Source organism: Erpetoichthys calabaricus, chromosome 3, assembly GCF_900747795.2.
Source record: "Erpetoichthys calabaricus chromosome 3, fErpCal1.3, whole genome shotgun sequence".
Taxonomy (NCBI): domain Eukaryota; kingdom Metazoa; phylum Chordata; class Cladistia; order Polypteriformes; family Polypteridae; genus Erpetoichthys; species Erpetoichthys calabaricus.
In genome coordinates this window covers 27874347-27888703 of record NC_041396.2, presented here as the reverse complement: position 1 = coordinate 27888703, position 14357 = coordinate 27874347, and the positions used below count along the sequence as shown (strand labels likewise).

General features: G+C 38.8%; 1 protein-coding gene across 1 annotated transcript in view; it reads left to right on the top strand.

Moving 5' to 3' along the window:
* LOC114647854 (leucine-rich repeat-containing G-protein coupled receptor 6) overlaps nt 1-14357 on the top strand; it is a 440711-nt gene that overhangs the window by 407898 nt on the left and 18456 nt on the right. The window contains exon 16 of the mRNA XM_051924410.1: nt 2632-2792. Coding sequence (XP_051780370.1) covers nt 2632-2792 — 161 coding nt within the window. The remainder of the gene's footprint in view (nt 1-2631; nt 2793-14357) is intronic.

Sequence of the window (14357 nt, the reverse complement as noted above, 5' to 3'; positions counted from 1 at the left end):
AGCCAACATCATTATTACATTTCTGTTTACTTCGGTTTTATTTTAAAACATCTAATTATTTTTAAATTAATTTGTTCATAACTTGAAAACATTTAGTGGTTATTTTAATGAGAACCTGCCGAGAATAACATTTATATGCACAGCAGAAATAAAATTCTGTCTGTGGGAACAATTAGATTTTACTTTGAAACACAATGTTATTAAAACAAAATTACACAAGATCAAAATACGACTAATTTACTCATTCTTCATCTGCAGCCTATTGTTACATGTGTTGTTAAAGTTAAATTAAAATTTCAAAACTTGCTGCATACCAGTCCCAAAGCAGCTTCTGGGATTTTCTCTTACTTGTTGTAAATATCACATGGGATTGTTTGAAACTCTATGTGCATAAGAGCTGACAACCAACAAATGCTCATCTAGAAATACAGTGCATATAAGGAGGGATTGTATCTTAGACCACACAAACAGAAGAGAAGCTCACCTGTCTGATGTTTTGTGTTTTACCTACCATGACAGAATGGAAAAAAATAGAAAAGGTCAGAGATTGGGGCTAAACTTGCTGTACTTGTTAACCGTTTGTATAACACTAGCTCTGTCAGGCAGCACATTACTGGCTATGACAAAAATGGGCAAGCATGATTAAGCTGGATGGTTGGCACAGCCATCAATTGTGATTTTCAGCCATTTAAATCAATTCAATGACAAGAACAGTAACTGTAGTCGCCAAGTCTGAAATACCTAGAAGTCTACAAGTGACATCAGCTTAACTTTCACTTGCCTACAATATGGAAGAAAACCAGAATACCCAAAAAACAAGCAGGCACATCACATGCATACAGTGACTAGGCATGGAATCAGACCTGAGCCACGATTGCTTTTGTTGTACTTTGTTTTTCATTCTTCTACTAGATTTAAAATGTAACTTCCATAAAAATGGAAGAAATATGATGACCAAAAATTGTAAGAAAAAAATGTTTGAAGATATCATTGTGGTTTGTTTTATTATCGCAGCAACTACATTTGTATATAATAACCAGTTTTTGATTGTTTTGGAGATATATTCTAATATAAGAGCTATCTATCTGTTTATTAAATAGTGCCTTCCATATCCATTCATCTATTATGTATTGTCTTTCATATATATCACTTTTCATTATCTGGCTATTATATAGTGTTCTTCATTATCTATCTATCTATCTATCTATCTATCTATCTATCTATCTATCTATCTATCTATCTATCTATCTATCTATCTATCTATCTATCTATCTATCTATCTATCTATCTATCTATCTATCTATCTATCTATCTATCTATCTATCTATCTATTATACAGTGCACTTAATTATCTGTTATATAGTGCCTTTCACATTATCTATCTATCTATCTATCTATCATATAGTGCCTTTCATTTCTATCTATCTATCTTGTGTCATTACTTATTCAAATTTAAATTATTTCAGCATCATGTGCTTAGTTTCCTTCCATTAGCAAGTTAACATCACAAGGGGATGATTGTAATTTTGTTGAGGTTTTGAGAGCACAAATGTTCTCTTCAGAAGAAGCCATTTTTTTGTTTTGTTTTAAATGCTATATTCTGTTGCTGGTTAACTTTGATTGATGAGAGTCATTTTGTCCTCAAACTGATTTCACTATTTTGTATTTGGCATCTTTTGGATTGTTTGTTAATAAGACATTCTGGCGGCCAACAGGAGGAAACATAAATTCAGGCCCAGCTTGTAACATATGATGCTGTGAAGGGGCTGGGAGGTTCAATAAAAATAACAATAATAATAGTGACCAAAGTGTTCTCGAACAAAGAGATAATATTTAAGAGGGGCTAGGGACTTATTGGTTAACCAAGCCAGGAATACGTCAAGCAACCCAAGGCTTTCTTCTGCCATGTCTTGCTGCTGAATACTTAACATGTCCATGTCCTAAATTAGATCAGGCACAAACAGATTGTGCAGCCTTATCCAAACTCTTACACATTCGCTTAGAGAGTAAAATTCAGCTTCAGCACAAGCAGCTCTCTTCAAATTCAGTACAGATTTCAGTTAATCGTAAATGGAGAATTGTAGGCCATAATAACACATCTCATGTAAAGCCCTTCAAAAAAAGTGACACCGTTAAAGACAATGGCCCTCATTTAATAAGCTGTATTGGATTGCATGTAAACGGAGGTGTTAGATAAGGTCTGTGATGGTGCAGGTCAGCCTCACGCTACCAGGTCCTTCCGGGGAGCCTCTTGAACCCGCTACCACTGATAACATACCCGAAGATGTGCCAGCAGATGATTTTTTTACAATTCTCCAATTGTAAAATAATATACGTAAACAGTTTTATTATAGATCAGTACTTATAAGTTGTCTTGAGCTGGTGCTTACTGTAGAAAGCGGTTTATTAAATAAAAGTTATTTTTCTTTGGATTTCCACTCATACAGTTCAGATGATTAGCCAAAGTAAATCGACATGGTGTGACTGAGTGTGTGTGTGTGTGTGAATGCACCACAAAATACAATACTGCCCCTTTACTCTTCCCTGGGTTATTACACTATAAAGTAAGACTGATTCATTTTAAAACTGATTTGGAACATACTGTTGAGACTAATCTCTTCTCTTTTCCAGGGTCTTAGAAATGCCCTACGCCTACCAGTGCTGTCCATATGGAGCCTGTAAAAATTCTTTCAAGTCATCTGGCCAGTGGGGAGTAGAGGAGATGCGAAAGGATGATGAAGAGGTGCAGAAGAGGGCCATGGCCATTTTTCCAAGTCATGTTGAGAGCAATTGTGAGTAAATATGAATTGCTTAGTATAAACATTGGGGTCATCAGGCAAGGGTTTCTTCACTTTATTAATAAATATGTAACTGTTCATTGTGGCCCTCTAAATAAATAAAATAACCGATTTCCTGTTCTTGAAGAAGAGGGATGAAGTGCAGGCCAAGAGAAAAATGTGCACCCTGTCAAAACATGGAGTGATACGAGCTGCTGACGGTGAAGGGAGATAATGATCTCAGTTTGGGAAGTGAAAATGTAAGCCAAGTTGTCAATCAGCATTAACGTCTAACGATGGTGTTGTAATAGGAAGCTAGAAATTAGAGAGTAGCATTTTACTGTCAAATAATAGAAAGCGCAGACCGTATAAAGCTACAATATTCTCAGTGGGAGCTTTTTTTATCGTCAACATGAATAGCAGATGCGTTAGTTAGTAGGCAGCATTATCTTCAACAATGGTGTGGATAGAAACCTAAAATTTTGAACATGTTTTCTCTGTTTATCTGTCAGTGTACTAAATGAATAACCAGAATAAGATGGTCACAACCTGAACCATTGAAAAGAATAATAAAAAAAAAAAAATTAAATACCTAAATTGAAATCTCATCATCAACATTGTTATTCTGTTTCAGTATTACTGCTGCTCATTATTGTAGGGTAGGGTGCTGTTTAGCCTCACAGCTCCAGAGTTTGAGGTGTAAGTCCTAACCTGATTATTTTCTCCATGAATTCTGATTCTCCTTGTTCCCATGTGGTTTAATTCTGGAATTCTATTTTCATTTTAGCTAACAAAGACATTAGTGTTGGTTTGCAACTCTATACAAACTTAATATGAAGGAACGTTCTCTGTGTTGGTCATTTGTTCATCCTTTCTATTGCAGTATATGTGCATGAATATCAAACTGGGCCTGTCCTTCTAATGGAAGCCCATCATCAACATTATTACTCTGCTTCAGTATTACTTCTGGATGGTGTTTAGCCTCACAGCTCCAGGGTCTGAGGTTTATACCCTAACCTGATTATTGTCTCCATGAATTCTGCTTCTCCTTGGTTCCAGAAGGTTTTATATTGGAAATCTATCTTCCTTCTGGCTACCAAAGACATTTTGCAACTCTGAACAAAAGTAATATGAGACAAAGTGTCTTGTAAAGAAGTTGATTCTTGTCTAGTACAGTATATGTGCATGAATATCAAACTGGGCCTGTCCTTATAATGGAAGCACATCATCAACATTATTACTCTGCTTCAGTATTAATTCTGGATGGTGTTTAGCCTCACAGCTCCAGGATCTGAGGTTTATACCCTAACCTAATTATTGTCTCCATGAATTCTGCTTCTCCTTGTTTCCAGAAGGTTTTAAATTGGAAATCTATCTTCCTTCTGGCTACCAAAGACATTTTGCAAAATTAATACGAGACAAAGTGCCCTGTAAAGAAGTCTGTTGCTCCTGGTTCCTCCTTTCTGCTACAGTACATATGAATGAATATCAAACTAGGCCTATCCTTATAATAGAAGAAACACTTGCTGTTGCTAAATGTTCTGATTAGAAACCATCTGGGGTGTCTTTCTGGTATAGAGTTAGCATGTTATCTCTATGTTTCGGTAGTGTTCCTGCAAGATTCTAATATACTTTTACAAGTAAGCCCGCGATTCTCTAGAGAATCGTAAATCCAAGAATGGCAATCAGTTTCTGTTCCGTCCGATATTTGGATGGCTGACATATCATGGAGGGTGGGTGCGTCTGGGGAAATGTTATTTAATTAAATAAGCATATCTGTACTAAAGCGGTTTCGTTTTGTGGAGACGTGATTCTGTTGCCTTTGCTGACACCGACTGCTGGCACAGTGGATTAGAGCAAGTGTAGTGTACAGGTTGTGTTGTTTGGGCGCCACCTACTGACTCTGGGAAGCCGCTGCGTTTGACTCTGGGGCGTGCGCCACGGCGCAGTACGTATGCGCCTCGGTGGGAAGCCGCTACGTGATGAAATATCATGGAGGGTGGGTGCGTCCTGGGACAGTTCATTTCAACGCGCTTCTGTTATTGTTCTTCTTCATGCAGTCTCGTTTTTGTTTTTTTATGGCTGTGTCGTCGTATATGCGGTGGTGTGGGCTGTACAACCTGGCGTGCACGCTTTACTAACCCTATTTGAACTAAAGCGGTTTCTTTGTGTGGGCGCCTTCGTTCATTGTCTTTATCCATACGGGCTCGTTTACAGGTTGTAGCCATACGGGCTCAAGTTTGTATTACTAATCATTGAGCTCCCTCCATTTGGACACGTGCCTCCTGTGCCTGTGCTGTGTCAAAAGCGCGTTGTGGGTGCGCTCGTTCATTGTGTTTATCTATACGGGCTCGTTTTGTATTTCCGTTAGTTGAGCTCTTTCATTGTGGAGCCGTGATGTCTTTGCTTCTGGTGTGTGTGAAGCGCGTTGTGGGAGCCTCCTGGCACAGTGGATTAGAGCAAGTGTAGTTTACAGGTTGTGTTGTTTGCGTGCCACCTGCTGACTCTGGGAAGCCGCTGCGTTTGACTCTGGGGCGCCGCACCGCAGTGCGCATGCACTTCAGTGCGTCCGCCGTGCATAAATGAACTGTCGTTTAGTAATATAGATAATTCTAAGACATGATGTGAGGTAGATTAACAATTGTAACGTTGCCAGGTATGAGTTTGTGTGTGTGAGGTCCTCCCTCTGTCCACAGTAGCTCTAGAGAGTCACATCAGTTCCCCATGTGTCTGTTCCTTTAAAGGGACAGCACACACCTACTTTCTCTGCTGGTCACCATATAATCCCACCTTATAACTCAAGGGTAACAACAGACCTCCTACAAGTCTTCTCAGTCTTCACTCTAAAAGGGTATGCTGGCAGTGCTTGCAAACCTTCCTCGGCCCATCTTCAGGGATGGCCAGCCATGTTTAAAATGAGAATCAGGCATATCTGGCAGTGCTTGGTAGCCACAGAATATAAAAATGGAGGAGACTCCTTGTTACATACAACAGCTTATGGAAATATGTTAATGTTTAACTCTATTCCTGATCTCCAAAAGAAAAAAAAATGTTAAAGAGATGAAAGCAATGAGCACACTTAATGGCAAAGCTAACAAATTGGTCTTTTACTGCTGTCATTTCAGTGTCATCCTTAAAGCATATTGAGTGTATAAAGAAAGAAAACCTAATAATTTTGAAGGGATCATCTACCCGCCCTAACACAAGCATATTAAGTACATTCAAGTCAGATGTCCATCATGCCGTGGTGTTGCCTCATGTGTTTTCACTGACATTTAAAAGAGCGCGTCCTAAACTCGCTCATAATCTAAACCGTGTGTTTTACTTATTCCGAAAGAAAAGCATAAACATTTTTGAAGGGAATGATCATGTGAGATCATCATAAAAAAATAACTTTTTAGTTGTAGAAATGATTTTTAATTTCATTTAGTTTTATGGCAAAATCATAATGTTCTCACAATAGTTATAAGTTTTTCTACTAAGAGACATTACAATGCGGTTTGGATGCCTAAGAACTTTTGTGACCTCAGGGGTTCTGCCGGGGATTTAGTTTGAAACTGTTGTACTATGAGAAATGTCTGCCTCATTTTAAGCCAATGGGCAGCATGGTGGTACAGTGGTAGTACTGCTACCTTGCAGTAAGGAGACCAGGGTTTACATCCTGGGTCCTCCCTACATGCGATTTGCATGTTCTCCCCATATCTGTGTGGGTTTCCTCCGGGTGATCTTGTTTCCTTCCAATGCCTAAAGACATGCAGGCTAGGTAAATTGGCGACACTAAATTGTCCCTTGTATGTGTTTGGTGTGTGTATGTATGTGTGGTCACCCTGCGATGAACTGGTGCCCTCTCCAGGGTTTGTTCAGACCTTGGGCGCTATGCTAGCTAGCTAGTATAGGCTCCAGCACCACCCGCGGCCCTGGTTTGGATAAAGCAGGTTAGAAATTGGCATGACATGACATTTTAAGCTAGCATAGCTCTTTTATCCACTTGACTATATCATAATCATATGAAGATATTAAATAACCACCATACAAAAGCTATGTCCACACCACTACATTTTTATTTAAAAATGCATCCATGCTAGCATTTTTACAAATAATCTCTGACAGCAATAAAGGAACTGCAGACGCATATGATGCAGACATTTGCCTACACTGGAGGTGTGTGCATCAATGGAAAGTCATTAAAGGGATAGTAATGCTGCCAGCCATGGGATTTATTGCAAAGCTATACTGACCAGTAAACTTTCTTTTTGTACATGTGTGCAACACTTAAACTGTAGAAAATGCAATGTGGGTGCATACAGGTAAACAACACGACGAGCACTGTGAAAAGCGACTCTTCTTTACCCGCTGTGTTGTTCAGTGAAGGGTGACCATTCAGGTAATGAGACGTCCAATCAGCTAAGGACCATGTGATAAGCATGAACCAATCAGCGTGTGATTAGAGGCAGAGTTTTTTGAAAAACTGCATTTTTTCCTGTCCACATCTCAATGCTAAGATTGCATTTCCAGAAATACTTGGCCCTGGAGAGTATTTTCAAAAGTATCCATTTTCATTAGTTGAAAACGCCGAGTTAGTATGGAAGAAAGACGAAAACAAAGACTAATATGTGCATTTTTAAACCAAAACACTTAAGAGATTAAAAAAACAGAACATACTTTTAACAGCACTTTAAGTGAATTTATTTTCTTCTGTATGTGTCCATTGCCCACTTCCAATCTTATCACCATTTCTCAGGCTCACCCTGCTGTTGCCTTCCCTTCAATGTCTCCATATGCCATTGTTTGTCATCTTTTTGTAAGAAGAACAATAGTCCTAATTGGAAATAACATCTTTATTTAATGAATACCATCTAAAGCAGAGGTTCTCAATGTCAGTCCTCAGGACCCCCTGTGGCTGCGGGTTTTTATTCCAACCAGTTTCTGTTTTTAATTGGAATCCTGAGCTAATTAAGTGAACTGTTATTTCCCAGATCTTGTGTTTTGGGAACATTATAGAAATTAGAAAACTAGGTTTGGTAAAAAAAAAAAAATATATATATATAGATATATTAAAATGTACTAAGCCAGGGGTGGGCAAAGTCATTCCTGGAGGGCCGCAGTGGCCGCAGGTTTTTGTTCCAACCCAGTTGCTTAATTAGAAAACAATCCTTGCCAATAATTACATTTCATGGCTTGTTAGTGCTTTAACTCTGCTATGTTAAGTCATTCTCATATCCTAGATTTTTTTTTCCATTCTAAGGATATCATCCAAATACTTTGAAGTGTAAAACGGAGGGGTAATTCTCAATAATTCACTTTTTTCTCTTTTCTTTCCTTCCAAGTATTTAATTAAACCAAATAGTGCACGACAAATACACACAGGTGTAAAGGGTAACAAGCAAAATGGATAACTGCTGGTTTCTTTTGTCATTTGCATCTTATTGTTAATAAGGAGCTATTAAAAAACAAGAATACAGCTGTTTAAGACTTAAATAAGCAATAAGGGTTCAAAATCTTAATGAGGGAGATAACTAAAATGAAGCAGAAGATGTTTCTAGAGCAATAAGTGCTTCTTATTAAGCAATTGGGTTGGAACAAAAACCTGCAGCCACTGCGGCCCTCCAGGAATGACTTTGCCCACCCCTGTACTAAGCAGTTATTTGGAGATAATGTATTTGTTTTTCTTTTTAGCAATATTTTCATATTGATGTTCATTCTGTTTTCCATGTGTTCTAATAATTTAATTAATCTATTATGTTCTAATTAGTGGGCCTAATGCAAAAGTAGTTGCAGCCTTTGATGATTCAGTGTTGTTTACCTGGTTGTCTGCTCTGCTCATTTTTAATCGTCATTATTAAGATGCAATAGTGATGGGAAAATGAAGCCTTGTGAAGCTTTCTTTCCATTTGTGCAGAAAAAGATTTGAAGCTTTGAAGCCTCAGCCCCAGTATGAACAGCGACATCTGGTGGTTAACTCTGGTCAAGGCACGCTCTCAGGAGCGAAAGTGAAGCAGCACTCACTGTTTCAGTCTCATGTCAGCAGTAAAAGTAAAAGGTCTGAAAAGCCTGTGTTCATTGTATTCTTCTAAGGTGCTTGTCCATTTATTTACTGTATACTATTTAACTTTTGAATGCCATTTGTCACCAAAGCTCTCCAAATCTCTCTCTCCTCACAACCCAACGTTGTTGAATGAGAATGATGCATTTTATAATAGGCTACTTGTTAGTTTAGCACCGAAGCTGTCAAACCGACGAAACGCTGTCAAGCCAATAAAGCACGCTGCGAAGCACTGATGACATTCAAAGCTTCAAACGTCACGGGTCACGTGACAACAGTGTTTTGACACAAGCTCCAACACAGTGATTCAGCTCACTACACTTCAGATTGACTGACACAAGCTTTGACGCTTCGGTATCGTTTTTTCCCTTCTCTAAGATACAATGAAGGGAGCAAACCGCACAGAGAAAGGGTAAAATATAATGAAAGCAACAAAAGGAAGTTAAGCATTTAAATCTCTAGCAAAAGCAGAAATATTTCTAAATGTCTTATAAATGTAAAAATCATGCCTCTGTGCTTTCTTAATGTAGAATAAGAGAAGAGAAAAAATACCAGCTAATTAATTGAGATCAGTGTTAGCAGTTGTTGTCACTGACTATGAATCTGGCCGAAACAAAAACCTGAAGTCACATTGGTCCCCCGCCCAGGACCAACTTTGAGAACCCCTGATCTAAAGCACAGTACTTATATAATTGTTAATGGAACACAAGGAAACTATGGTCAGGTTTTACAGTGGTCACTGCCTCACAGTTTCAAGTCCTTGTTTACACCTCCTCCTTGTATCTAAATGCATTTTCTTCTAGAGCTTTCTTTCTCGCACCTACATGCCAATAACTTGCTTGTTAGAAGAAGTGAAAATTCTGAATTGGCTCTGTGTGAGAGAGTGAGTGAGCAAGTGTGCCCTGTAGTGGACTAGTGTCCCGTTCTGGCCTAGTTCTTGCCTTATCCCACTCATTGCTTGGATAAGTTTTTGCTCTCCATTACTTTGTACAAGAGAAAGCGAGGTTAAAAAAAAAAAATGAATGGATACAGTGGTGGCCCAACAATGTGAAAGCACAAAGCATGTGGAAATAAAATGTCTTGTTTAGACAGCTAACTGTCTAAAGATATAGTTAATTAACTACTCGGACACCATCCTCATTCAAGCTGCCCTTTGATTCGTGTAATCCTAGTGACACCACTTTAATCGATTGTTCCCCTGTGGCTCCCACTTATAATTTTTGCCAGTTTCTCTTATTTTTACCTCTGGCTTACAAGCAACTTGTCAGGCTTCTGAATATTTGCTTATGTCACCCCCACTACTCTTCTACCCTTGTTCTCAGTGTCTTGTATTAGTGTCTATATAAACACAGGGAGCTCCAGTTTCTGTATTACAAATCTTTGTGAATTCTATCCGGCAGTACTAGGGTGTTGTACCGTGTTAGGCCTTATGGATGTAGTGAGAAGTTAAGCAAAATGACACCTTTTATTGGCTAACTAGAAAGATTACAATATGCCAGCTTTCGAGATGTATTCTTTCCTGAAGAATGGCTTAAGTTGCCCAGAAAGGTTGCATATTGTAATGGGGTTTGTCAGTTTCTACAAACTTTCCTCGTAGTTCATACCTCTCAGACCTGCAATCAGCCTTTTTGCTCTTCTCTGGACTTTCTCCACTCTGCAAAAAATGATATCCAGCAAAAAAGTACCTATATCATGATATTAAATCTTGTTTTTCGTATTGTTAGAATTACCGACTTATCAAAAAATGTATATTTACGATTGTTTATCTTACTTTAAGAAATCTTGTCAAGTAGATTTTGCTTACCCCATTGGCTAAATAAAAGCAAGACAACTCCCATTTTATTTGCCTAGTTTTTGTGTATGCATTTTTTGCAGTGTAGTGTTGCTGTGTCTTTTTTGTGATATCTCCATGTCAATTTACTTTTGTAGCACCTTTAAATAACCAAAACTGTATTACTGTACAACATAAACACTACAGTCTAAAAATACAAATTAAACGCAAAAAAAAGTCAAATAATCAAAATATAGGCATCAAAACACAAAGATTAATACAAAAAAGGAAGTGCTCAAGAACCTGAAAAAGCCTTACAACAACAACAACAACAACAACATTTATTTATATAGCACATTTTCATACAAAAAGTAGCTCAAAGTGCTTTACATAATGAAGAAAAGAAGAATAAAAGACAAATAAGAAATTAAAATAAGACAACCTTAGTTAACATAAAAAGGAGTAAGGTCCGATGGCCAGGGTGGACAGAAAAAACAAAAAAAAACTCCAGAAGGCTGGAGAAAAAAATAAAATCTGTAGGGGTTCCAGGCCACGAGACCGCCCAGTCCCCTCTGGGCATTCTACCTAACATAAATGAAATAGTCCTCTTTGTAGTTATTGTTCGCACGGAGTCACTTGATGCTGATGGTTATACAGACTTCTGGCTTTTAATCCATCCATCATTGTTGGAACATCATGGTGCTTTGGGTAGATGGTGGTGGCACAAGCCACCACCAATAGGACACCGGAAAAGGAAACAGAAGAGAGAGTAGGGGTTAGTACAAATTTTGAATGAATAGTTATTATAACTGCGGTGGGTTGGCACCCTGCCCAGGATTATTTCCTGCCTTGTGCCCTGTGTTGGCTGGGATTGGCTCCAGCAGACCCCCGTGACCCTGTGTTCGGATTCAGCGGGTTGGAAAATGGATGGATGGATGGATAGTTATTATAATGAATTGGATATACAGAGTGTCAGGATTAAATTACAGTGAAGTTATGAGAAGGCCATGTTAAAGTAATGTGTTTTCAGTAGTTTTTTAAAGTGCTCCACTGTATTAGCCTGGCGAATTCCTACTGGCAGGCTATTCCAGATTTTAGGTGCATAACAGCAGAAGGCCGCCTCACCACTTCTTTTAAGTTTTGCTCTTGGAATTCTAAGGAGACACTCAGTTGAGGATCTGAGGTTGCGATTTGGAATATAAGGTGTCAGACATTCCGATATATAAGACGGGGCGAGATTATTTAAAGCTTTATAAACCATAAGCAGAATTTTAAAGTCAATTCTGAATGACACAGGTAACCAGTGTAGTGACATCAAAACTGGAGAAATGTGTTCGGATTTTCTTTTCCTGGTAAGGATTCTGGCAGCTGCATTCTGCACTAGTTGCAAACGATTGATGTCTTTTTTGGGTAGTCCTGAGAGGAGTGCGTTACAGTAATCTAGCCGACTGAAAACAAACGCATGAACTAATTTCTCTGCATCTTTCGATGATATAAGAGGTCTAACTTTTGCTATGTTCCTTAGGTGAAAAAAATGCTGTCCTAGTGATTTTATTAATATGCGATTTAAAATTCAGATTACAATCAACGGTTACCCCTAAGCTTTTTACCTCCGATTTGACTTTTAATCCTAATGCATCCAGTTTATTTCTAATAGCCTCATTGTATCCATTATTGCCAATCACTAAGATTTCGGTTTTTTCTTTATTTAATTTGAGAAAGTTACTATTCATCCATTCTGAACCAGTAGGGCTTGAACTGGCTCTGAAAGGGACTAACAAAGGAAGCAGTCCTAATAAATAGAGACAGACTGTTCCAAAGCCTTGGGGCAGCTACTGAAAAGTCACGGTTACCATTTGATTTCAGACGAGAATGAAGAACAGCAAAAATGGATTGTTCTGAAGAGTTTAAAGATCTTCAGGCTGATGATGGACAAAGTAGCACAGTAAAGTAAAAGGAAACTGGACCATGCAGAGCCTTGTAAACCTTAAGCTGAATTCTATATTTCCCAGAAACCCTAGTGAGAGTGGCTACGACTGGTGAAATAAATGCCTCTTCCTAGTACCAGTGAGTATCCTATTAGCTACATTCTGCTCTAACTGCAGCTGAGATATCGCAGACAAATAACATCCAAGTATAGTGTAATCATGAGGTAATAAAGCCACAAATAAGTATTTCTAAGTCCTTCAAAGACAGAATTAAATTTGAGATGATAAAAACTGCTCCTAATAACTGGATTTACCTGACCTACTGTGTTGAAGCACATTAAGGTCCGAGGCTGTTGGCAGATTTTTTTGGTTTTTAAATGGCACAACTCGGGCACTGTGGATGCATGCATAGTTGTGGAGCCGGACAGCAGTGCAGGGTGTTCGGTGTGGCAGTGAGCTGATTGTTTAATTAGGTCAGCTGCACCACTTTGGCACTGGACAGATTGCAATTAGGGTACCATGCCCACAGGTGTTTAAAGGTGAGAGCATGAAGAGAACTAGAGAAAAAAGGAAAACTGTGAAAGGAAAGGAGAGAAGAATGAAGGCAGAATTGGTTCCGGTTGAAGGTGAGTGATGATAGGAAGGAGGTGGCCGCTGGCCCTGTGAAGTTGTGAGCAATCAGCGCTCCAGGGGCAGTTTGTCCACTGCTTAGCATTAGAAGAGGCCTCCTAGGGATCCAGTAGGTGCTACTAGGGCCTGAGGAAGATGAAGGGTCTGGCTTGCAGCGTCACAGAAGACTCTGAAGTAAGCAGGTATGGTACAAACTGGAGGTTGTGACCGGGGCTGTTGATGTCTCCGCCAGCTGCAAGACCTAAGCAGGGTGAGCTGGGGAGACAAAGAGGGGAAGATGCGCTGAGCTGGGTGAGTAAGAGAAGATGGATGTCTGCATGGTTTTAATGAAATAAAAAGAGCGCCTATTTTCATGGATTATTTGTTGACTACTTATTTAATGGATAAAGCACTGCACTTTCGGAACAGTTTGTTTTAAAGAAAAGCATTTAATAAGAAGTCAAGCAAAATGACACCTTTTATTGGCTAACTAAAAAGATTACAATATGCAAGCTTTTGAGATGTAATCTTGCCTGAAAAAGGGGCCTGAGTTGCCTTGAAAGCTTGAATATTGTAATCTTTTTAGTTAGCCAATAAAAGGTGTCATTATGCTTGACTTCTCATTACATTCATAATGGCAACACCCTAGTACAACAAAAGCACTTGAGCACTTTGCACCACCTCTTGCTTGTTCATGTGTCCTCACTTGCCTGACACATCTTAGTTCATGACTATCAACAGTTCAAGTGTTGCCAAGGACTGCAGCGCCAACCTGGACTGTCACACCCACAAATTTGAGCTCAAATTCTGGACTTTACCAGTATCGCCAAGCACAATCAGCTCACGTTTGTTTCCAGGCTTTGATCTCCTAAAAACACTCAGTTTGTTGAATATCCAAAGAGGTCAAAGATAGATAAATGTGAATACCATCTGCAAAAAAGTGATACATAATATCGTGCTTCTTTAAGATCTTGTTACCTTCCTTACTCATTTATCTGTAATTACCCCAAATATAATTCTGCTGGGGGATTTTAATGTACATCTGGACAATATCAATATCCCTCTCACTAGAGACTTTTTATCTTGCCTGGAGAGTTTTGGATACCAGCAGCACACTGATGTTCCTACTCATTGTAAAGGACATATCTTGGACCTGATCTGCTGCTCTGGTGTTGTTCCTTTTGATCTCACAGCAGATGAACTCACTATAACCGACCATTTTCTTCTTT